Source organism: Phocoena sinus, chromosome 12, assembly GCF_008692025.1.
Source record: "Phocoena sinus isolate mPhoSin1 chromosome 12, mPhoSin1.pri, whole genome shotgun sequence".
Taxonomy (NCBI): domain Eukaryota; kingdom Metazoa; phylum Chordata; class Mammalia; order Artiodactyla; family Phocoenidae; genus Phocoena; species Phocoena sinus.
The window spans coordinates 56,759,989-56,786,759 of NC_045774.1; the positions used below are offsets into that span (position 1 = coordinate 56,759,989).

The following is a 26,771-nucleotide window of genomic DNA, read 5'->3' on the forward strand; positions in this document are numbered from 1 at the left end:
ATATCTGAGTCATAATATTTTTTTCTTGTTATTTATAGGCCACAATGTCATCTCTTACTTTCTGTTTTTAAATAATTCCAACAATTTCATGCTGACTTTATTCTGAATTCCTATATGGTAAATATTGCACACTTATAATAATCTATTAATTGATATGTAAAAATTTTATCCCAGCTTTATCTCCCACTGTTTTCCAATCCATTCCTCTAATCCAGGACATTGAACATTATGTCAAAGTTGCTGTTAGCCCCATTCTAACCTGAGTGCCAGCTCCAGTAAAAGGATCCATTGCTTACTTTCTTAATCACCTTGTATTCCCTTTGTATTGGGCACTGTATTTGCTTTCCCAAGTTTGATGACTCTTTACCTCTACTGCCTGCTTGACATTTTGCTTTTTCAAGGTTACATTCATCGCTTACTCTTACCAATTCTATCTTGATGCTCAGTACAGATGTGGAGTCCTAAATCTCAGAACGTTGCTAATTCCTAGACTCTACAATGTTGAACTTTGCTTTCTCGTCAGAGCATTGGCATCATCTTCTCTAGGTGTCCTTGTCATTGACTATCACTTGAGGGACCCTCCTTCCTAAATAACACAAATTTTCATCTACCTAGACTTCCTTATACCGTCTTGGATTGGTTACATACATATGTAACTATGTAGCTATTAAATATATAAGAAGCTGAGGAAAATTGTGAGCAGAAATGTATTAATTCTTTACAAGTTTTTATTACATGATCTGAGATCAATGCTTTAAAGATAAATTTTGATTTTCAGGGTAGAAGGGGTAAAAAATATCTTTTGATTCAACCTTACTTTTTCCAAATGAAAAGTTTTAAAATTGACCTAAAAAAATAACACGATTATGAAGGAAATATTTCAATGCAATTGTCATCTTTCATGCAAGAAACAGTTACTTAAAATGGAAATTCCATCTTTTTATCAGCTTTAGATAAATGCTGATTGCTTAATCTGCCAATGAGCAAAGGCATTTAGACGGAATGCTCCAAGTTAATGAAACGATGGAGGTTGTTAGGTCATCTCGATTATTTATATTCAGATCCAACTTGCAGCTTAGTACATCAAGGAAGATTAATAGGTAGGTAAAGTGAAGAAATACAGTGCCATTCTGTTATTCATGTGACATACTCCATGTCTTTTTACTATTCATTAAATCAATCATATACAAATGTAATCAATGTTATGCTTATGACTTCATTATATACCCTGAAACATCTTATGCAAATATTTCTGCCATATTTGATAATACAGACCCCCAAATATTTCTTCTGTGGTAAAGATAAGAATAAAAGTAGCAATTATGTGAATAAATTTTGTGAAATGTTATACATTTTCAGCAGAATACCATGAAGTTACGTAAAGCCCCTGGTAAATATATATTTGTCCTTGCTGTCACAAAACAGCATGGAAAACAAGGAATTTTAACAAGAATTTGAAGGAAGACTTAGGAACTAGAACAATCAAAGAAACACCAAATTAAAATGAAATTAAAGTTTGAATATGACTTTTGTACTGACAAAGACGTGAGATGTGATCAGTAAGACATTCACTGTCTTCTTGATTTTGTCAATTCCCTAACTTCTGTGAGGAAACAGAGGTACTGACTTCATTACGAAATCCTGAGTGCCTGGTATAAAATTCAGGGTAACGTGTACAACATACTCATGAGTAAAATTGATCAAAGAAAGGATAATTCGTTATTTTGTTACTTTTTATACTTTTGATGTTTTAGTGGCACATGAAATAAAACCACCTTCTTCAAAATGCCTTTATTGATTAAAAAATGGCAAGTTAGTTTGACCCATTGTCTGGTAAAGTCTTATTTTTATTCTCATTTCAACTGAATCAAATAAAATGGCTCCAGCTAATTAAGACAGGCAGACAGCAGCTAAGGCAAACTTGTAGTTCTAGCAGCAAATGACAGCCTTGCCTGGTCCTACTTTATTTCTCTATGGTTCTATTTTCATTGACTTTTCTAAAGGTAAATCTTTGTACAGTAGCAGAGTGATCACTGTGCCCCTTTAGTACATGAGCTAACTCCCTGCTGGGAATGTATACACTAGATGTTATCTTTTAATTTAAGTTAATCAAATGAGGAAAGAAATTATAAAGTTTATGGGCCATGGTCTGTTGTTACAAATAAATAATTGTTAGGAGGACACTGGAACTTAAACACTTAAAGACTCACCTCCCTTATAAACATTATCCCTTCTTTCGCAAAAGAGAATGGGAACTACTCCTCTAACTCACTAAACTTTCACTATTTAATCAAAAGCATTTCTAAGTTTTTGTCTTTTAAGGTATTTTTCTAACAAAGAATTGAGACTAGCCTAATTGTATTTGCTAAGTGATTAGATATCTTGATAATAAAATACAAGTAGGTAAATAAAAAACGCTCCCCAGAATATATTTGGGAAAGTGAGAAGGCCTACTGATTAGAACACAGATGCAGCATGATTAAAATAAATTAACACACACATTTATTCAATCAGGCAGACACTCCATCATGATGAGCCCCTACTTTGTTTGCATCAGGCACTGAACTAGGTCCAGGGCCTTCAAGAATGACAAAACCTGGTTCTTGCCTCAAAAGAGCTTACAATCTATTGAGAAAGGGGTGTGAAGACAAACAAAAGTCCCAGAGTTAAATTTTAACATGGAGTTATATATAAAGTGCATAAATAAAAGGTGCACACATGTAAAATGTCTGGAGGACTCAGCAAATTCATGGGAAAGGTACACAAGTCCTGAAAATCATAGCACGAGTAGGAATATGCCAGACATTCAAACAGGGGTAAGTGGTTCAGACAATGGGAACATCCCATGCTGAAATGAGGAGGTGCCATCAGTATTGCTGACTCAGCCAGGGTGAGATGGTGAGATGGGTGGCTTAAAAGAGCAGGGAGCAGGCAAATACGAGGCTGGAGAAGTAGCAGGAGCCAGATCATGGAAGGCCTTGCAGGCTTGACAAATGAGCTAAAATTTCAATGACAAGGAGTCATCAGTATGTTTTGGTAAGCTCATGGTAGGAAAAAGGTAAGTGTAGGAGAGACGTTAGGAAGTGGGAATTCAGTGAGGAGACTATTGCAACAGCCAGGGGAGAGACCATGGGGTCCTTAACCAAGGCACAGCTCTGGGGGTGGAAAGAAGAATGTAGTTAAGCAAGATATTGATACAGTAGATTTGACAGTGTTTGATGATCGTTGGATGGATATGAAGAGAGGAGAAAGGAAATGGAGAGAGCAGTAAGTCTCGAAGAGTTTAAATTTCCAAAAACGGTAATCTCCCTAAAATAATTTGAATGAAAGAGTCATTATTGATTTGTGTTGCAAATTTACATTGTCAAGGGATATATGTGATATTATATAACAACATAAGAAAAAATGGTATTTGTAAAATACCAAATGGATTACAGGTCCATTAGCATTAAGATGCATGACATAATGGGAGCACTGGGAAGGAGTCCCAGGATATAGCTTAAAATTTACCTTGAGGTGTTTCTACTTGATTTCATTCTCTTGAATTGAGATTGTTGCAAACTCAATAAGTCAATAATAAATGTAACCATTGTCAAACGCTGATGGATTCAAAAAAGTGAATTCCCACCCTATAGTTAACGGTGCCTGGGGAAAGTAGATGTCTGGTCAGAGGATGGGGAGAAATGCCTTCTGATCACGCGGTAAAGGACAGTAAAGATGTTCACTGAAGGGGGCCTCCCCACTCCCAGGGGCATGAAAATATGTGAATAATTAATAAAGAATGCACAGTAGGGAAAGGGTTTTATAATAAGGGCTCATGTCTAGGGAGGCATTTAGAGTACTACCTGGATGGCAGTGTGTGGGCATGGGGGAAAGTGGGAGAAAGGTGATATGAGTTAAAAACAAAACCCTTATGTGTGAAGGAAGGGGGTCAGACTTCCTTTCTTCCTTCCTTCTTAGTGAGATCAGGTTTGGATGTATTGTGTGACTTGGTTCCCTGGTTGGGTTTATACCAAATGAAGATAAGAATTTTACTGAGTTACTAGCATTAATATCTTTAATATGATGTTCCCAGACCATAGAAGAAGGAACTACAACTATGGCAGAAATGGTCTTGTATTCAGTAGTCATTTAACAGATAAACACTTAGCCTAGGTGCTAACTCAACCAGGAAAATTCTTATGAATCCAATTCACTGTTTCTTTTTATAGCTTAAACATAAAGAAATAAAGTGCAAATCTAAGCACTGTGATCTTACATAGTGACAAATGACTATGATACTGATAATAGGTCTTGGTCCAAGTACTAGGGACTTTGCTGATAATCCCATTTCTTAATGGGATCATAAGGAGAAAAAAGAACAAGGGATATATAAACACTGAGATCTCATGAATTGACTAAACGGAATGTTGCCAACTCTACAATGCCAGGCTATAATTCTTTTCTTTTCTAACTAGAATCCTCTTAACTTCCTTACTCCATTCATGGTGGAAATATATATATATATTTTTCTAAATTTTCTAATATTTTCTAAAATTTCTTTAAATAATTAATTTATTTTCCTAAACATTTAATAACTGGGAAAATGCTTACAATCTAATCTTAAGTGGAAAAGAAAAAGAATACTCATACAAGGCATAAATATACCAATATTTTTAAACAGATCTCATACTGGTTTTATTTTATAATAATCATGCACTATTTTATAATTAATAATTAATTTATATAATAAAATATTTTATATATAATCTTTTATATCATTGTATAATGTTATCTAATGAAATATTTTAAAAGATATTGTCAGTTTTCCTTTTGGAAAATTGTAAAAAAGTCATTAATCTGCATCCATTTTAAAAGAAATCTTTATTTGAATGGCAAACTTTTTTTCTAAAATATTTTGTGTTCCATGCTCTATTTATAAATATAATAAAAAAATAGCTGGCACACATTTTTAGATAAGAACTATTCAAAAAGTGCTCATACAAGGAAATTTATCTTCATTTTAAAAATGAAGTCATTCATTTTAAAAATGTTCTCATGTAAGTCTTCTGGTGGTTTTTATATTTTGCAGTAACTCAAATAAAGATATATAAATAAACAGGTAATTATCCCTTATACTCTTTTCTTTTTCTTATTTAAGATCTATTTGAAAAGTATTTCATGACTATAACAAAGAGAAGAGTGTTGGCATTAAAAATTTTTCTGAAGATTTCAAAATCTATGGTCTATACACAATGCCCAGAATTTTCAATAAATAGGCTAATCATTTTCTCATCAGTGTATTTTTGTTCTATCACTTATCCACTCCCACTAAATCACTTGTCAGTTCAGAAGAAGGGCAGGATTGAGGACTGGACTCATGGCTAGAAAGAAAAAACCTAAACCTGCATTCATCCTAACACCCCATCTTTTTTTTTTTTTTTTTTTTCTTTTTAGCATGCATATACCTTTTATTGAGAAGAATATGTTTAGGAAAGCCAAGAAAAGAGTCCAAACACTTGGTTGACTTTGAGGTCCTCATCTTGTCTAGTGGCCTGTGTGCTCCATAACTGTAAATACTGGGACTTGGAGTAATTATGTGGCTAATGGGGGAAGGTAAAAATAACGACTAAGAGTTCAAATTTGGATAACAGAAAGACTCAGGTTCAATTTAAAATTCTGACATTTACTGTGTGACATTAGAATGTTAGTTAACCACTTGAGGTCTTATATTTCTATCTGTAAAATGGGAATAATAATGGTACCAACTCAGTGAGTTGTTTTGAGGATTAAATGGAATGATGCATGCAAAGCATTTAGCATTAGTGTAGACACATAGCTGGATTTTTTGTTGTTGTTGTTATTTTAGAAAATGAATTTTATTTATTTATACAAATTATAAATTTTAATAAATTGCAGATTATTCTTTCCTAGTATACAGAAATATAACTGATTTTTCTCTTTTTTGATCCATTTTATGAAGGTTAATTCTTTCCAAGAGCCCCTACCTTCCTAGATATGAAATTAATATATCTTCCTTCGTATTTATCTCTTTCACTAGTCTACTTAACTTACTACAAGTTTCAAGGGATGACATGTAGAGTCATATAGGAATCATACTGAAATACACACAGTACCCAAGTAAGGCTGGATAATTTTTGTGATTCTGATATATAAAAGGGCACACTAATCCTTGGACGTATCAGTAGAAGACTTAGAGTATGAAAATATTAAGATTGCCATGATACCTATTGATTTACTTTTCCTAAAACCATTCAGTAATGGTTCTGAATAACAAATAACAATATCCATCTTGAAATTAAGGAAGGGTAAAAAGAGTTAGAAAGCATATATGGAAAAAATATATACATGATTAAAATAACAATTTAAAAGGAAGTATATGTTTTAATTTTTAAAAATAACATTGTCTATTAGGTTCCAAAAGTTTGATTCACCATCTTCAAACTGGGAATGAAATATATTTGTAATTTATTCTTGGTTGTATTTTATTTTTAATCTGGATGTACTTCAGAAAAAAAAAATCTTCATTTTTAAGTTATTTATGTATTTTCCTCCCAATAAAGTTTCTCAAATATATCTTAAGTTAAAACTAAAATACTAGAACTAGTCAACCATCTCTTTTTATGCACAGGAGTAAAATTCCCCTCATACTATTTCCTTAAAACAATAGGATATAAGATATTTTCAAATTCTAGTAGGTTATTTTTCTCACTAAAAGAAAATAAATGTCTTTTTTTTTTTTTTCCTTTCCATTAGAAGGTTGGTGCCTAGAGGGTAACTATGATTTCTTCACAGTCTCTGTGAAGACACTCAATTTGTATTACTAAATCTTTTAAGGGAAGAAAAACACAAAAATTTCCTTTATTTTGCTACAACATTAAAAACATACTTTGAAGCCCCATCGAAGCAATTAATGGAAACATTACAATCATAATAGAAAAAGCTTTTCCACACATCTTTTTTTTTTTTTTTTTTTGTGGTATGAGGGTCTCTCCCGTTGCAGAGCACAGGCTCCGGACGCGCAGGCTCAGCGGCCATGGCTCACGGGCCCAGCCGCTCTGCGGCATGTGGGATCCTCCCAGACTGGGGCACGAACCCGTGTCCCCTGCATCGGCAGGTGGACTCTCAACCACTGCGCCACCAGGGAAGCCCTAGAATGACACTTTTTAATGACCTAGGAAATGTAAATATTGCCAAAGTGCTGGGCTATTTACCAAATTGTAGCAGTAACTTTGTCTATAGAAAATAGATTGAATGAGAATATATCAGACATTTATAATTTGTTCAATAGTACAGTATAAACTTACCTGGTCCTATAAGGTGGCCAGTAGCTACATTTGGCTACTGAGAACCTGAAATGTGACTAGTTTGAATTAATATGTGAAGTGTCAAATGCACACCAACTTTCAAAGACTTAACAGAAAAAAAGAATGTAATATATTTCAGTCATAATTTTTATAGTGATTGTTTAAATAATGGCATTTTTGATACAATGGGTTAAATAAAATAAATTAATAATGTTGAAATTTACCTTTTGGTGTATGTTTTTTAACATAGCTATTAGAAAATTTTAAATTATGTATGTACATTGCATTAGATTTTCATTGGCAGAACTGCTATAAACAACTAAAGTTACATAAAATGTACCCTTCTTTTACAGTTTAAACATTAGTCTAGTTTCTAGGTTTAAAACCAAGACTTGAAAATAAGTGTGATTATTGGTGAATTCTGAACCTTAAAGAGTAAGCTCAAGGGAAATTTTAGTGTGATGTAAGTCATTTATATGACATCAGATATCAGAAACCAACATGATGAAGAGTAATCATATACTGGTAGTTAAGAAGGATAACTTTCAGGTTAATGTCTTCTTTTCAGTCTTTAATTTATCCTATATATAGCAGTAATTAATTTTAGAGAAATCCCCTACATTGCAGTTTTCTGACAATAGTTGTAATGCTTTTTGAGATACTTGGATAAAAGTTAAATTTGCCACATAAAATTGATTTAGAAAATTGTTAATAGAATTATTGGCAATAGTACTTTTTTTTTTGGCAATAGTACTTCTGGTATCATGCCTTTAACATTAATAACTAAACCGAAGTTTGGATCCAGAGGACTCAATAATTTATGCAATATTACTTAGAAACACACAAACTGATCTTTAAGTGGGTATTCATACCGTCATAAATCCATCCAGCAAACCTGAATCGGGTTTCGGAGGTGCCTGCAACCGTTCCATAGACCACTTTTCAATGATGGAGGAGACTTGTGTATTTTCTGTATTTAATATTCTGAACCCTGTCATGTTAACGCCACTATATCGGTAGGGTTCTACATCAAGAGCGAAGAGGTCCTAAAAGACAAATTTCTTTGTGTTAGTATCAAGAGAGAATATTCATAGGCAAGTATAATTGAAATAATCATGTATTCCTGCTTGCCTTAGGTTACTTAACACCACTGTGTCTCAAGTGATGTTCAAACATCACAAATCACCAAGATTCAAATACACTATCCTCATGTTTTGCCAATGCAAATATATATACACTCTACATAAACAAGTACATATATATATTATTCCAGTTCCACCAGTGGAACAACAGGCTTTTCTACAACCTACCTTTAAGGTCTGCATAAGCTTTCTTCTCTATGTTAGGGATAGCTTGCCCTTAAATTTTATGCATTACTCTTTTATATTTAACTGATTATAGGTGTTTTCCCATGTCTTGCTTCCTTGACTGGTTATTGCCATTTTTGTGTTACTTTGCTTTGTCTTTTTTCTTTTTATTTTAAGAAACAGATCATGAAATATAGCTTCTAACTAATGAAAATTATATCAAAGCTGAGGAAAAAAGTTAACAAAACTGGCCTTATTGGTTACAAGAACTCTTGTAGTTCTTTTGTCTTATACCCTATCTAGCAACTCCCCCATAAGGAACACTTCAGATTTTGGTTGCCCTTTCTACTCTGTATACAGTGAGTGCTCTGGATTTGCCCAGGAGATAGGAGGCCAAAGCTGTCGGGGCAGTCGGATGTCACTATGAAAACATGCAGCACGTGCGACTTTTGCCCCCATTGAGTTGGCATTAGCTATTCCTTAGATCTTACAGACAACATTGAGAACTACTGAGAGCCAGGGCAAGATCAATGCCATTGGTCCTGGGCACAGCTTGCTCGTACAGCTGTACAGACTAGATTATAGAAGCAAAATTCAGTGAAGAGACGCTGACGTTGGCCTGAGCTCTATTCTGTGCTGTGAAAAATATAAGGAACTTTTAGGTTTTTAGTTTTCAACATTTGCAATCTAGCCAAGGAGATTATCTCTCTCTCTCTGGCTATATATATATATATATATATATATATATATATATATATATAATGTAGTGCAATATATGTTAAGGGGCAAAAGAGTACAAGTGATAAGTGCAAAGAGTCAGAAGCAAGATAAATGATTTTCAATTTTTATGGTAAAGAACAACTTCACAGAGCAGATGGGATCTGAGCTGCCATTAAAGAATGGCCATGCTCTTGAAAGGCAAAAGACAAAAGGAGACCAAAATGTCAGTAGAGATACAAAAATTAGAAAATATAAAGTCTACTCAGGAGACTAACCTAAATCAGTTTGGCTATAAGAGAATTCATGAGGGAGAGCAGCGGCAAAAGAAAATAGGAAAGTTAGGTTAGAATCAAACTGAAAAGGACCTTCAATTATAGGCTAGATGAGTCCTACATATACTAAACTAGTTTTTTTTTTCCATTTTTTTCCTTATTAAGAGATGCTTTCGATTTCCCTAAAATCTTATGATTATGGTAGAACTGAGTTTCAACAGCATTGAAATATAATTTGCTGACGAGGGAAGGCTTCTACTCACTCTCCACCAGCCCATCACTAAGTTTCTCACAGGTTGCAGAAAAGTTGCCTGGTGGGAAGTGATACAGATATACAGCAGAGTTAGCCTTAGTATTTACCAGTAAAATACAACCTACTGTGTGAAGCATCTTCATTGAAGAAGAGTTGTTTTTACAAGAAGCCATTGTGATCAATTTAGATTTAAAATTCAGTAATTTAGACCAATTACTAAATTTTAGTAATTTAATCTGGTAACTTCAAGACTCCTAAAAGCAAGGAGATCAACTGGAAAACTTTTGAGTTAACAAAGAGAGAGTATTGGTTAGACTGGTCATTGTAGGAAAGGAGAAGATGCATACTACAGACACTATGGAGAAAAAATCAGTGGCATTTTGTTGGGGATACAGGAGTTAGAGGCAGTGGAAGTTTTGAATCAAGAGTCAGAAGATGAGTCACTTCAGAGGACAGTCCATTAAGGTTTAAATAACTTGAAATTATCTTAACGCCACAACGATTAGAAACGTTCTGCAACGCAGCGATATACAACAATTCAGGAATATTACAGATAGACATTTAGATCTCATTTGAACAAAGGTCATAATTGAAGCTCTAAGTACATACCAGTTCTGAAGAAAATAATTGAAGAGGAAAAAAGAAAATAAGATACATGCCCAAACTTGGAGATACTCTCATATTGGGGGGATGGGCAGGAAATAGTGACAGAGACAGATAGCTGTTTTACAGTGGAAGGAAAACTAGGATAATGTATTGGTAAAGAAATAGAGCTAAGGATAAGTAGGTTTGATAAAAAAAAGAATGTCAGATTTTCATGCATATTGAGAAAAAACTGTAGTGGTTACGTAAAGACAAAAGATAAGGGTAACATTCAATTTGCTAATTGCAAATTAAATCATATTTACTTAAAAATTCCAAGTTAACATATGCAAAAACAGAATAGGAAATTTAATCTACTAAAGGAGCAGCTTCAATAAACCTGATTTCGGTTAAGTCAATAGAGCTAACAACATAAGAATTTGTGCTTTTCTAAAACACTGATTTCTCAGCAAACTAATTTTAAAATCCATTATGTTCTGAAAGTCCTCTAAGCAATATAAATATGACATTATTTTGAATTAACATCTGAAACGATATTATTTCAAAATCATCAGCTTCCCACCAAGAATCATTAGTTCTCTATGATGATAATTCCTCTTGGGTTTTATCAAAATAAAATAAATCGTAACTTTAAAAGTGCCAGTATTATATTACTTCTTCCCACTCAAAAACCCATTTTTCATCCTGAAATTCATTATAAGAAAATTTAGAGCATTATCTTTATGTTTTAATAAATTACTTACCAGTGTGGTAAAGATGTAATGGTAATATTCTGTCATCATTCCCATAGCTAATGCCTAAGAAGTAAAAAATAAAAATATTAAAATATTAATATTGAAGGTACACGTTAGATGAAATACATTATGTCAATAAGACAAGTGAGATGAAAATAGCAGAATGTAATGAAGAATCAGCCTATAGTATTCAGGTTACATTAAAATTGGGTCAAACTAAATCTTTTTTCCATAGTTAAAGAAGATTAGTGGTTACAAAGGAATTTCTGAACCAATTCTCTTGATAGAAAAGCTATTAATTGAATGTTTGCAATTGTAAACCTTATGTTTTACATATTAAAAGAGGCATAAATTTGAAACAAAATCTCAAATGAGCAAATCTTAGTTCATTATATTTGTAATATCTTCACTACAAATTCCATAATAAGGAACACCATTTTATTTTGTTGAAAAGTATTACTCAATTAGGAAAACAGTGCTCCAAAGTACAATACCAACAGGAATTTTTTTTAGCATTTTAGAGACGTTTTCTTAGTATTAATGAAGCAAATGTAAATCACCACTGTACAGATAAAGGCAAGTTTATTTTTTATTAATGAACAATTGAAATTTACTATATTTTATTTCACACTTCTACAGTCCTCATCAATTTTAGACTATCAGTCTTAAAACAAGGACTTTTGGGTTAGAACTCCCAGTCATAAGAAGTGTCAATTTCCTCTCTGAAAATACAGAATCCTTTAGAAATAGCTATTTATCAGTGAACAGTAGCTGGTGATGATAATTGAAAAATGATGCATTTTTGAGCTGAATGAAGAGCTCTTAGTAGGAAACAAGTATTCTCAGGTGCATCTAATATTCTTCCACAAACTACTAACTACTCAAATTGGTTTACTAAGTAGCTGCCCCAGCTACATCCTTTGTATTTCATGCCCATAGGTAGGTATTAACCAATTAGCTACAATAAAATTTGTATTTCCACAGCATTAGCTGTTCAGTAAGAAAAGACAGATGTTTGTGAAAAATTTTGGGATATATAAAATGTATTTTTTTTAAAGGGAGAAACATTTGTTAATGATAGGTAGCATCAAAGAATTGAGCAGAGGAAAGGAACTTAGGAATTGTGATATTGTAATTTATAATAAGAAATATGTATTTGGTCTTCATCCCATTTCTGGCACAAAACTCCAGATACTCTTAGAATTTCCCAAACAATAAAAGCAATGGGAACATCTTTGTTATAATATTTGGTTTCTTTTCTTCACTTCCTGAAATTGCTTCAGAGCCATAAAGGTGAAATGGGTGTCTTGTTATTCTTAGCAAGCCCCTTTCAAGCACAACTGAGTTCATGTCAAATGAGGTGACTTTGGAAAATCCCCTAAGATGGGAGAGTGGGTGCTGGTTGCCAGGGGAAAGCAATCTCATGATTGGAAGGTTGAAACTTTCAGTTCTACCCCGGTGACCTCCTGGGAAGGAAGAGGGGCTGGAGACTGAGTTCAATCGCCATGGCCAATGATTTAATCAATCATGCCTATGAACTGAAGCCACCAGAAAAACCCAAAAGGAGAGGATCTGGAGAGCTTCCAGGTTGGTGAACATGTGGAGATGCGAGGAGAGTGGCATACTCAGAAGGGTCGAGGAAGCTCCTTGCCCTTTCCCTGTATCTTGCCCTATGCATCTCTTCCATCTGGCTGTTACTGAGTTACATCCTTTCATAATAAACCGGGAATCTAGTATGTAAAATGTTTCTCTGAGTTCTGTGAGTTGCTCTAGCAAATTAATCGAACCTAAGGAGGGGGCTGTAGGAACCTCCAATCTATAGCCGGTGGGTCAGAAGCACAAGTGATTACCTGGACTTGGGGTTCATGTCCGAAGTGGGGGAGGTGGGGAAACAGTCTTGTAGGACTAAGCCCTTAACCTGCAGAATCGGATGCTACCTCTGGATAGATGCTGTGAGAACTGAATTGGGTTGTAGGACCCAATGTGCTGGCGTCAGAGCACTGCTTATGGTATGGGGAACACCCCCCACACACAACCGAATTGGATGTACAACTTTTAGGAAACAAATAATATTTCCTGAATGGATAAAAATTACATGAGCCAATAACTCTCTGATAAATTTACATTTAAGCAAAATAAGAGAAAAATTTTCTTATTAAATAAAAATTTACAAGATTATCTTTGTAGAAGGTATTCATTGTTCCTGATGGATATGTGTTAAAGGTCTCGCAACTTCAGAACTACTCAATGAGAGTTCAGCATTACCCTTGTCGATATTTTTTACTTTACCAACTCAATAGGCATAGAAATATCGATTGGGATAAATGAAAGAAACAGCGATTCAGATGTATAACTATAAATAACACTTACATAATGCCTAAAAAGTGCTGGGTACTATTCTAAGCACACTGCACATCTTAATCAATTTAGGCCTCATTAAAAATCCTATGATGTAGGTCCTGTTATTATACTTACTTTACAGGTGAAGAAACCAAGACATAATAAGAATGAATAAATTAGCCAACAAATTGATACAGTGAGTGAAAATAAACTCCAGGTCTCTCTAACTCTTGGAGCTTGGATATAGAGCATAATCTATGCCTTTTATAAAGTGGCATATTTTATATTCCCAAAGATATAGATCCATTTAGGATCTATACATTCTAAAATTTTGGCTGTTTCCTCCTTGATAATTTGAAAACCTGGGAATCTCAGCCCAATCCTGGAAATTGTGTTTTGGAGGCGAGGGTGGGAGGTGGTTAAGAAAATGGTGTTCTGCATAAGCCCCAGGTTTCTTCTACATTACGTTGAAAAGAAACCTTTAAGGGATAACTGAGGACTGTGTGAGCATTTCACTGACCTCCCTTCAGTCTTTGATTCTGAAAACAAGAGTCAGTATGGACTATGAACTTAGATCTAAGTAGAAAAGTTTAGTTATTTTTGATGGAGTACCTATACTCTAACATGAACAAAAGTGAACAACGGGGATACTCTCTTGAAAGGTGAGTTAATAATTTCCAATGGGAATTAAAAAAGAACTTGTTCTGGACCTTCTTTTATTTATAGCATTTATGTCTTGCTACTACTGCTTCTGAATGAACTGTGTGCACACTTCAAACCACATTAAAAAGAACAAAATTATTATCTTCTTGTGTGTAAATAAGAGTGGCCACAAAAGAAAATTGCTTGTGCCACATCACCTCTCCTGGAAAGAAATACCACAGAATGATTTTTTCCAAAATCAAAATATTGTTAGAATTTCCCAACATTTAACTGATGTAGTGTTAACAATGCCATATGACAAATTAACACATGCAGTTATCCAGGCATATAATTTGCAACCAGTTTATCCTTCAGGTTATATCTGGACGTTACATTGCTTAAGGTTAACAATTGGAGGGGTTAGACTTTATACGTATTTCTTAAAATTTTATTATATTTTACTTCTTCCTGCTGTAGCAGTTTCTTTGTATCTGCTTTTACATTTTTCCAGGCTAAAAATTTTGATTTCACACTCTCTGATATGGACTTTAAAGTTCTTGGTTGCTATTTTTTTCTGTGATAGAATGTCTTCGTTAGACTTTACTCCACAGCATCCTGGCCCTGCCATAGAGGATTCTCTTTGACAAATCTGAGTAGAGGTGGAATCTTTTGCTATTAAGACATGTATGCCAATGAGTGCCCTTAATTTGCCTCAGAGGACATCTAGCCAAGCCCAGGCTTCACTCACTTTTAAAGCTCTCAGGCAGGAAAACTTCAAATTCATGGTTGCTCACTATTTAGTAAGAGCTCAGTCAGTTTAAATAAAACAAACAAACATCTCTTTTTCTTGATATTCCTAATATTTGTTCTTGGATTAAGCCAGACAAGCTGAAAGCCCATTTGTGCCTTATCTTCAACTCCTGTACCATTTCTTTGGAGTGTCATCATTAGCCAACATTGAGGAATCTCAGAAAAATTTCATAAATCACAAAATGGAGTCCTACTAAATGTACTGCTGCAGTTACAAAAAAAGAAGCTATTTACTTTTGTTTTGAATTGGTTTCTAGAGTAGCTAAGATCCAAATATGAGATAAATGCTCTCTGGGACAAGGTAAGTTTTAAAAAAAATCCCACCACATGTGGTCTGCCAGTGTTACAGGATCAAAAAGTATGCATTCTGTGCAATAGTGTTACTCTGACTTCAACTTAACTTTCATATTCTCATTTCCCCTCCGTTCTGATTTTTCACCTACTAATCTTGTTAAAATTATATAATTTTACTGTTGTATGTATTTTAGATACTACTTTAATTCTGTTTTCGTTTTGCAAATAGCAGGTTACACATCAGAAAACAAGTATGAAATAAGGGATACATCAACTAGAAGCCAGAATGGAAATTCTATTATTAAAGGTGATGGATATTCTCACCTTTCAAAGAGCAAAATAAGTCAGAGTTAGTTACTCTAGAGACAAGACAACTGATCACCTATATACTTGTTGGAGGCCTAGAGAAAGCCTACCAAAAGCCTATTATTTGTCACTGACAGATACTACAGTGATACTCACTCCAGGCATAAAGGAAAGGTATCCTTTCCAAGTCTGTGTATTCTAAATGTGACCAAGAATTGTTTGGTATTAAATGAAAAACAAATCCCTATTCTAGATTCCAGTGCTTACTTTATCACATCATTTTGTTCCCAAAAAAACCCAACCAAACAACAACAACCACACTTATATTCTTTATTACTCAAATATAACACTAGAGCAATTTTCCAAATCCAATTAAATATTTTACTGTAGTGAAACCAACATCCATATTGGAAGATTGGATAAACATCTGCTTAATAAACTAACCATGTTATAACAGACATTTACTGTTGGTAGTTATATTTTATGAGATATAATTTGACATCTGAATCTGCATAACTCTCTAGTAGAGATATTTTATCCTACATTTGAGAGGTGTCAAGACAGGTGGCTAATCTCCAGTCAGCCAGTGTGTATAGAAGAGCTTAAAAAACAAAGTCCAAAGACTTGTGTTCAAATTCAGGCTCTACTACATAGTATAGCCTTGTACTAGCTATTTAACCCCTTACATCAACCCCCTCATATATAAGATATGAGCTAATAATAATTGTTTTCCAGTGTGCTGTAGGCCTGAATAGTGCTGAAGTAATAGTAAGAGGTTTTACTGCTATGAGTTGTTTCATTTGATTGATTTAGAATTATTTTTTTAGGTAGGCAATGCTTATTCTGAAATGAATACTTCCTAACATCACTAAGAGAAATATAAATCCCTCTGCTCTTTCCTTGATCAGTGATGGACATTGATCAAGCTACTTAATCTTTCTGAGACTCAGTTTCTTTGTCTGTGAAGTGGAGCTTGTCCCTACTTCATTTGGTTACGGTGATAATTAAATAAGATCAAATGTGTAAGGCATCTCAGCGTACATTACAGGTAAAGAACAATTTTTTTTTCTCTTTTTCTTACTAGTTGATTTTAATGGTTGAGCTGCTTAATTGTTGATTTGAAGTTTATTCTCTCATTTCAGCACAAAACAGAAATATCTACTTCACTGATCAATATTCACATTAACAAACGGCATTTTAGCCATTTGAAAGTAACCTCGGAACTTCAATGTGCTTTAAAGATCATCAATATTTATATTACTTTTCTTTTAAGACAATTAATTAAAGTACTTAGACTTTTTATCAGAAAATCACATCAAGGTGACTTCTCTGGCTTTTTTTTTTTTAAACCGACTGTGTAACAATAACACTTTGATTTAAAAAACAGGGGACTTCTCTGGCAGTCCAGTGGTTAATACTCCACGCTTCCACTGCAGGGGGCATGGGTTTGATCCCTGGTTGGTGGGGAACTAAGATTCCACATGCCACACAGTGTAGCCAAAAAATAAATAAATAAATAAACAAGACAAAAAGACAACCCTCAGAATGGGAGAAAATATTTGCAAATGAAGCAACTGACAAAGGATTCATCTCCAAAATATACAAGCAGCTCATGCAGCTCAATATCAAAAAAAACAAACAACCCAATCCAAAAATGGGTGGAAGACCTAAATAGACATTTCTCCAAAGAAGATATACAGATTGCCAACAAACACATGAAAGGATGCTCAACATCACTAATCATTAGAGAAATGCAAATCAGAACCACAATGTGGTATCACCTCACACCCGTCAGAAGAGCCATCATAAAAGATCTACAAACAATAAATGCTGGAGAGGGTGGATAAAAGGGAACCCTCTTGCACTGTTGTGGGAATGAAACTGATACAGCCACTATGGAGAACAGTATGGAGCTTCCTTAAAAAAACTAAAAATAGAACTACCATATGACTCAGCAATCCCACCACTGGGCATATACCCTGAGAAAACCATAATTCAAAAAGAGTCATGAACCACAGTGTTCACTGCAGCACCATTTACAATAGCCCGGACATGGAAGCAACCTAACAGTCCATCAACAGGTGAATGGATAAAGAAGATGTGGCACATATATACAATGGAATATTACTTAGCCATAAAAAGAAACAAAATTGAGTTATTTATAGTGAGGTGGATGAACCTAGAGTCTGTCACAAGAGTGAAGTAAGTCAGAAAGAGAAAAACAAATACCTATGCTAACACATATATATGGAATCTAAAAAAAAAAAAAAAGGTTCTGAAGAACCTAGGGGCAAGACAGGAATAAAGACGCAGACATAGAGAATGGGCTTGAAGACACGGCTTGGGGGGGACTGGGAAGGGGAAGTTGGGACCAAGTGAGAGAGTAGCATTGACATGTACACACTACCAAATGTAAAATAGATAGCTAGTGCGAAGCAGCTGCATAGCACAGGGAGATCAGCTCAGTGCTTTGTGACCACCTAGAGGGGTGGGATAGGGAGGGTGGGAGGGAGATGCAAGAGGGAGGAGATATGGGGATCTATGTATATGTATAGCTGATTTACTTTGTTATACAGCAGAAACTAACACACCATTGTAAAGCACTTATGCTCCAATAAAGATGTAAAAAAAAATTTCAAACTCAAATTTAATAAAGAAATTAAGAACTTAAATAATTTAAAGATTACCTGTTTCAAAATGCCTGCTGCCATTTCATGGCTACAGTCAAAGATGACATGGAACTCCTTGCCTCTTTTCATTTCTTTTAGTAAGGGTTTTGCATCCTTTGTATCAGCAGGTAGTTGACGGATCTTAAGTCGAAGATTGTATCTTGATGGAGCTTTGATGAGCTCCTGCAAGCGAATGAGACCTTTAATGGAAAAGAAAAAAAAATAGAATGTTACAGAAAAAACAGAGTAGTTCATAGAATCACAAAACATACCACAGTGTCTGATTTCCTTGACCATGTACATGTGTACATCATGACGTGACCATTGAAATTCCTACTTTAGAACTCCCAATCCCCAGTTATTTTTGTTAAAATCACTTCTCAAATTCTTAGGGTATTTCTCAAAGTATGAAAGACATACATGACTGTAAGTTAATGTAAATAATTTAAATAGATAAAAGAATTTAAAATAAAATAGTTTCCCTCTCTATCCTAATTCTACTCCCAGTGGGTTGTCACTGTTGATGGCTTGAAATATTATCCTCCATATACTTCCTATGTATTTGCACATATATACATAGAGGGGGTTTTTTTTTGTATTTTACATCAATAATTGTTTTGTGACAATGTCTTATAGGTCATTGTAAGTTAGTGATTACTGTTCTAGTTTGTCCAACTAAGTTTTAGTGGACATAATTTATGTAATTATTCTCTATTATTACAAACTTTGGTTATTGTTTCTTGTTTTTGTTCACAAATAATGGTATAGTAATTTGGTGTATATGCAAGAGTGATATACTTTTCTTAATAAAAAGACTATATAGCCAGAGTGTAATTAAATTACTTTAAGAAATAAAACTTTCCTTTGTATTGTTTTTATTTGTATCATTCTGTATTTCTTCAGAAATAAATATAACCACAGAAATTACTAATAAAGCAAACATTTTCCTAGAAAAGCAGCTCCTGATTATATGTTTCAAAAATATATCAAATTAATCGGTCCATTTTCAATAGGTCATTAAACTGTTATGCATTTTTAAATAACAGAGACAAGTCAATGAATTTATTCCTTTATAGAAACTTTCTAATTAATGAAACCCCTTAAAGACTGATATAAAAGATCCAATACATAAGAGTATGATAAGAAGGATCATACAATTCTATTAGCTTGGACAAAATTAAGCAATTTCCTTTCCCCTTCTCCCCTCTTCCTTCTTATTTACCCCTTTTTCCATCTCATCTTTATGTTTCTAAAACTCTATTTCTATCTTTCCTGAAAAACTACCTTCATAAATATTACTATGACAAACAATAATAAAGGAAAATATTTGTAAATAACTATCTGGAACTCTCTCTCTCTCTCTCTCTCTCTCTCTCTCTCTCTCTCTATATATATATATATATATATATGTATATATATATATACACACACACACACATACTCTCTTTATTATATATATATAGCTCTATTTGGAAACAGGAATTAAAAGGATCTTACTATGACTAAAAATCTACTGTGTATTAAAATAACATGAGATATAAAGAAATCTAATTCTAGGAATTCTTTTTTCATTCAGTTTTTAAATAAATAATAGATCCTCTTAGACATGTAATGCTATATACACTTTAATATGTTGCAACATAGTTAATAAAATTAACATGACTAATTTTCAGTATTTTTATCCTTGAGACATGCAAGATAAAACATATGTAAATTCATAAATATATAGTATCTTTTGCTTTTAAAATACCGTCCCACCAGACTTCCCTGGTGGCACAGTGGTTAAGAATCCACCTGCCAATGCAGGGGACACGGGTTTGATCCCTGGTCTGGAAAGATCCCACATGCCTTGGAGCAATTAAGCCCATGCACCACAGCTACTGAGCCTGCGCTCTAGAGCCTGTGAGCTACCACTACTGAGCCCATGTGCCACAACTACTGAAGCCCGTGTGCCTAGAGCCCGTGCTCCACACAAGAGAAGCCATGGCAAGCAGAAACTCGTGCACCACAACGAAGAGTAGCCCCCTCTCGCCACAACTAGAGAAAGCCCATGCGCAGCAACGAAGACCCACTGCAGCCAAAATAATAATAAATAAAATTATAAAAAATTAAATGAATTCATTAAATAAAACATTGTCCCATAAAGTTTACTTCATTGTAAGTTGTTTTAAAATTTTGATATATAAAATCCTACAAATAATATTTGCATAAATTACACAGTATAATACTATTAGTAAAATATTACATATTAATTGATATCAAATATACCCATTAAACATGATACAATTCAGTCTAGGGAATTATGTATATAATGAGTACAGATGTTAACACTGAACTGTACAAAGAGTAAAAAAAAATATTTGAGTTTATAACACCTGCTTAATTGTAGCAGCATTTAACATTGGGCTTATAAAATCCTCTAAAACATCTATAAAAGGCTATACACTTCTTTACATAGGGGAGTACTCTGTAATTAAATTAGAATAAATTCTTAAAGGGTAGTAACATTGTTTAACTACTTTTTATAAATAAACCTGAATATAATTGCTGTAAGGCAGTGGCTCCCAAACTCTGGAAGGTATGATAGTAACCTGTGAAGCTTGGGTACAATCTAAACAACCAAATAAGAATCTTCAGGCGATAGGACTCCTGCGTGTATCGCCTATTTTTAACAATCTTTCCAGGTGAGAGATTCAAAGAGTGTGCCAATTTCCAAAGATAGGTCTGGTTTCAGATAAGTGTCTTATGAGAGATACCCTTTGATAGCTATATTGTAGGATAATAACTATTGTATATTAACTAGTAGTTAACACTACTAGTATTAACTAGTAGCATAAGACAATAAAACAATTAATTTAAAGGATGATTTCCAACTGCATTAGGAAGAGTGAGTTAAAAAACTGTAAATACAACTGACTGTAAGAATAAGAGAGAGAAAAAAAGACATTCATTTACTTATGCATCAAATGTTTATTAAATTTTTACTGTAGGTCAAGCACTGTTCTAGACATTGAGGAGACAATGAAATATATAAATAGACAAATTTCCTGCCCATACCATGCTAAAAATACACAGGGGGACAAATGCTACTAAGCAAGCAATTATAAATGAAAAATGGCAATACTGTTTTGATAGGGAAAGTGCAGATGGTTGAGGAAGCATATAGCAGGATCACCTAACTCAGAGTGGGAGTGTTCTGGGAAATTATCTCAAAGGAGGTGACATCTAAGTTCATACCTAAATAAAAAGAGAAAGAATGGAAGGAATGGATGGAAGAAAAGACAGCTTTTATACTGGCGTGGAGGTGAGAGAGCATGGGCAAAGAATCTTAAGAAGCAAGGAAGAAGTGCTGACGAGTGTAATTTGAGAAGAGGGCAGGGATGCTTAGGATGCCCTTGTATTTTACATTAGCGTTAAGGCCTTAACTTAAGGGTGGTAGAAAATGCTCACTTGGAATCTGCATTTCAAAAGAATCACTCAGATTTTCACTACAGAGGACAGAAGAGAAGAACTAAGACGGGAGGAAGAGTTGGAAGACAGTTGTAATAATGCAGGTTGGGAAAGGGAAAGGTGTGTGTTCAGGTCAAGACGGTAGGGAGAGAAAGAAGTGGAGGGACTAGAGTTTTTGTTTTTTTTAATGGTGTGTTAATTTCTGCTTTATAACAAAGTGAATCAGTTATACATATACATATGTTCCCATATCTCTTCCCTCTTGCGTCTCCCTCCCGCCCTCCCTATCCCACCCCTCTAGGTGGTCTCAAAGCACTGAGCTGATCTCGCTGTGTTATGCGGCTGCTTCCCACTAGCTATTTTACGTTTGGTAGTGTATATATATATATATATATATATATATATATATATATATATATATATATCCATGCCACTCTCTCACTTTGCCTAGAGTCTGTCATACAGAGTGAAGTAAGTCAGAAAGAGAAAAACAAATACCGTATGCTAACACATATATATGGAATCTAAGAAAAAAAAAAAGGGACTAGAGATTTTTGAGAAAAGATGATAAGTGGTTGGTGAGGGAGAAGGGCTGAGTCAGGGAGGTTTCTCAGATGTTTGGCTTGGGCATCTGTGAGGAGAGAGTGCTTCCAGAGTGTGAGGTCATGGGAGGAGTCTTATCTAGAAAAGCAGTTCTCAAAGTGTGGTCCACAGTCCCCTCAGGAGGGTCCCTGAGGTCCAGTTACTTTCATAATAATAATAAGAGGTTATCTGGCTTTTTTACTTTCATTCAATCACACATGTGCAGTGGAGTGTTCTAGGGGTTACAAGACATGGATGATGTCATGGCAGATTGAACGAGGAAGTAGATATGAAAATCCAACTACCTCCTATTAAACCAAATAGTAAAGAGACTTATGAGAATGCAAAACAAAGTCACTCTTCTTATTACATTTTTGTTTTAGAAAATATAGGTATTTTTCATTAAAATATGATATGTGAATAGATAATAGATTTGTTATTGCAATTATTAAATGAATTAATATTTTTAAATGTTATAATTTTATTACTAATATGGTAAATGTTTATAAGCATATTATAATGCTTTTAGAGATCCTCAGTAATTATTAAGAGTGTAAAGTGCTACCAAAACCAAAATGCCTAAGAATTACTAAATTGGATTATCTCTAAATTTTTCCTAGTTCTAAGTTTCTCTTATTCTCATTATTTATATAAATGCAGACTGATCTAATACCAACCTTGGATGAGTAAAGAAAAGAAAGCTACCCTTGGCTTACTTACCTCACAAGATTTTGAGCGACTCAAATGTAAATTTGGGGGATTTAGTCTATCAGAGTAGCAATAGCCTGAGTGTTGAATGTGAATCTCAGTTCAAAAATCTATGATATGTGGATCTTTATGCAAGACATTGTATCTCTCTTAGATCTGTTTTATTTTCCTCTTCTCTATAATAGGGTAAAACCATCTATGAATTAATATATAAAACACCAGAAAAGGAACTGGCATATATTAGATTCTCAAAAAGTAGCAATTTTCATTGTTGTTATTTGGGTTAAGAAGGAAAGAATACAGTTATTTTTTTAAATGTGCTGGTTACTAAATCTGTTCTTGGAAGTTACTTTGACACTCATATAGACTGAACACCTAACAACAACAAAATTTTAATCAAAATGTTGAGATTAACTCATTACCGGAAAAGTAGCTATATAGTAATGGATTATTTCTTAATTGAAAAAGCTCAACAGATTCGAAAATAGAAATTTTCAGAAGTATAAAATCCACAAACAGCATTTGTAGAGTTCACCCTAAGTATAAATATTGCCAAGCATTTTCAAGTGTCTTAAAAATTCATGTGGATAATCCACTGAGGTATCAGGTACAATAAATGTTTACTTATTCTCTTCACACATATACATCCCTGCTGGCATTAATGTAACAGATTTCAGTTTGCCAGCTTCCCTGAGGAATAATATTGAAGGGCTAAAAATTTTTAAAAAATAGCTGTTGCTAGTAGGAACTGCCATCTCTTACTTGAGAATTTGAGAGAAATGTTGTCTTTATTTATTCATTCATTCATTCAACATATATTTACTGCATATCTACTATGCACAAGACATCATTTCATGTATAAATGTAATGATTGGAATAATAGTATTTATTCAGTCTTTAACTGCATGACATACAGTTTGACTTTTACATTTTTTAATACCAAAGTTGTTTCTCTAATGCTTTTCACATTCAGTTTTTGGAATCAAAATCGTTCAGCATTTCAATCAGAGAGAAGAAATCTAGAGAGGTGTTTGAATACTGAAAGTAGAATCATGATTTTTAAATTCTGGCTTTCTACCATCTCCTGCACAGGTGCTTAGAGTCCTCTCTCGGCTTCTAAGTCTTCATTGCTCTGTCCAGTGCTATTGTTTCTCTTTTATCCATATTTCCATTGTAGATCCTTTCCCCTCCCCACTGTCTGACACTTACATACAAATCCCTGTCTGAATTCTGTTATTCAGAACACCTTGAAAGAATAAGAGTAGGGCTGACAAAATGGGAGATGCATTCAAGACATCCAAAGAGTGGACGTTTACTCACCTACTTGAGTTATCTGATGATACCCCTGTAATTTAACATATGTGGGTGAGATTTTTATCCACAGGAAAAAGGGTTTAAACAGTAGGAACGTCTTTTAATTACAATACTGGCTAAGTATTTTCCGCTGTGGATCACTATCGATCTTCCCACCTACCCCAGCATTCCTCTGCAATGTATCACAGTCCAAAAATGCCAATTTCAGAAAGGATTACCCTAATCCCTCCATCATATACAAGTAAATATGCATGTTCTGTAAAATGAAACAGTTTGTCCCCTTTTTAGGAAAAAAGTAAGCCTTTCAAAATAATTGGGATAGTATATATGTGGTCCTATCCTATGGTTCTTTGGTCAAAATGGAGAAATAAAAGGACCCATCTATTAGATAAAATAAAAGGGCAAAATCTATTTTGTTGAAAATATGGTTAACACAAATAATTTCCAAACAACAATTTTCAGAAATATGGTTTAACAAATTTGGCACCTGGTTAAGTTATTTAATGAAAGAGTAGAATTATAACGCCTTAAAACAGTCTTTTAATTAAAATATCCCCTTTTCCCTAATGTAATTAGTTGACGTAATGATAATAAAAAAGAAACAATCCGGGCAGATGGGTTCCTGAAAATCTTCTAATAAAGAAGAGCACCACATTGCAATTATCCCTTTGGTAGATGAGTAACATTCTTTTCCCTCTAATTCTGTCACTGAGAGTACATTTCTTAAAGCTTTTTCTGCTGTCAGTTATTTTACAGTACCTAAAATCAAGGTGTATCTTAAGCTTCCAGGCGACAGAGGTCCAAGATGCTCTTTTCAGAAGTTGCCATCAATTTAGCTTTTAAGGAGAATCCAGAAGGAACATTTATGCACACTCCAGTTGGCACTTGCTTCTAAAAGGATCAATCATATCACCTCTCCACAGGCCCAGTCTCCCCCAGCCCCAGGAAGGGAGTCCCAAGTTTGCTCCCCTACCCAGGTATCTATTTCAGCAGCCACACAAACTAGAGCTTTGCCACCTGGCTTACTAATCAGGCCTGTTTATCATTTCAGATAATGTGGTCTTTGTGCAGGCCAGACTCCCCTTACCCAAAATGCATTGCCTAAAAATGACTCATCTACATTCAATCATCGTCAGTTTTTTTTTTTTTTCAGTTGAGAAAAGACAATTCATTGAAAGGCCAAGTATAACATTTCAAGGAGTTATTTTTATTGAATGTTTTATTTGTGCTACAGAGTGTTCTAAATAGAATATGTATACCAGTTATGGACCTTGTAATGTACAGCATATAGAGAAGGGAGCTAATCATAATAAGAAAATCATAAATGGCTTTGACAGGAGAGGTGACATTGAAAAAAATTCTGTCTCCAAATTTTTGTCAGCCCTCCTCTCCTTGGGGGCAGGGTGAATTTGTTCAACAGTACAGGGAAGATAGAAAATAAGGAAAAGTGGGGTCCAGAAAAAAAAAAAGGGAGAAGAAGAAAAGAGGAGAGGAAACTTCCAATGTGGTTTTCGTCTTCTTGGAAAAGGGAGAGAAAGCTATGTAAAGTAAAATTAGAGGGCTGGTTTTCTGGAAAAATCCTAAAATCCTACACTAACCTTACAGGGAGCAATTTCCTTCTCTCTTTTTGAAATTTGTTGTATATTTCAAGAATGACTGAGCCTAATACATTCAAAACTGAAAATATGTAAAAACACTTCAGCTTGACACATTGGAGTTTCAATTCACATGCCAGGGTCAACTGATTATTGGTGGCTTCCTGGAGCACTGTGCTGAGAATATTCTTGAGACCAGTTCTGTGATCGGGGACATGGGTCAATAAGGGATGGAACCTGGGTGGTGGGGTAGGCAGGCATGGTAACACCATGTATTGGTCGTCCCTCTATTAAAATCTCCTCCTTATGTATTAGTGTCATCAAATCCTATCCACGATATTGTTTTATTGACAGCACAGCCTTTCTATGCTTCAGAATGGAAAATAACACAGTGTAGACAACACATTTTAGGCACCATGCTCTATGCTGAAGCCAGGATCCATATGGTTCAACCCTGAATCACGATGCATTCAAATAAGTAGAATCCAAACAGTAATTCTGACACTTACAGTCCCGTGAAAACATTTAAAACCTGCTTAAATTTATTGTCTGAAGTAACTTATTAAAATTCTATATTCTTTCTCTTCTAAAACACCTCCAAATCCTGAAAACTCAGTTTGACACATAATACATGTACAAGTGTATTTGTGTGTGTGTACACTCAGGTACACATGCATACACACACTATTCCTCTACTTCTGTTTCCCTGGGAAATCTAATTTATCTCTGCCCTGACTTCTCCTCCGAGGAGAATCTGGCCATGATGCTTTTGTTTTTTCTGCTTGGCTCCCATTTGTAAAGCCCATACCACAAAGGCTCACGACACTGATCTAACAAAGCAGAAGCTTCCCAGGAAAGACTAAGT

At 34.4% G+C, this 26,771-nt stretch overlaps 1 protein-coding gene across 3 annotated transcripts in view; it reads right to left on the bottom strand.

Moving 5' to 3' along the window:
• Positions 1-26,771, bottom strand: part of GRIK2 (glutamate ionotropic receptor kainate type subunit 2) — a 631,568-nt gene that overhangs the window by 320,325 nt on the left and 284,472 nt on the right. For all 3 annotated transcript variants that reach the window (XM_032651171.1, XM_032651172.1, XM_032651173.1), the window contains exons 4-6: positions 18,276-18,457; positions 11,206-11,259; positions 8,180-8,353 (exon numbers count right to left, since the gene is read on the bottom strand). In XM_032651171.1, the coding sequence (XP_032507062.1) occupies positions 8,180-8,353; positions 11,206-11,259; positions 18,276-18,457 (410 nt within the window). The remainder of the gene's footprint in view (positions 1-8,179; positions 8,354-11,205; positions 11,260-18,275; positions 18,458-26,771) is intronic.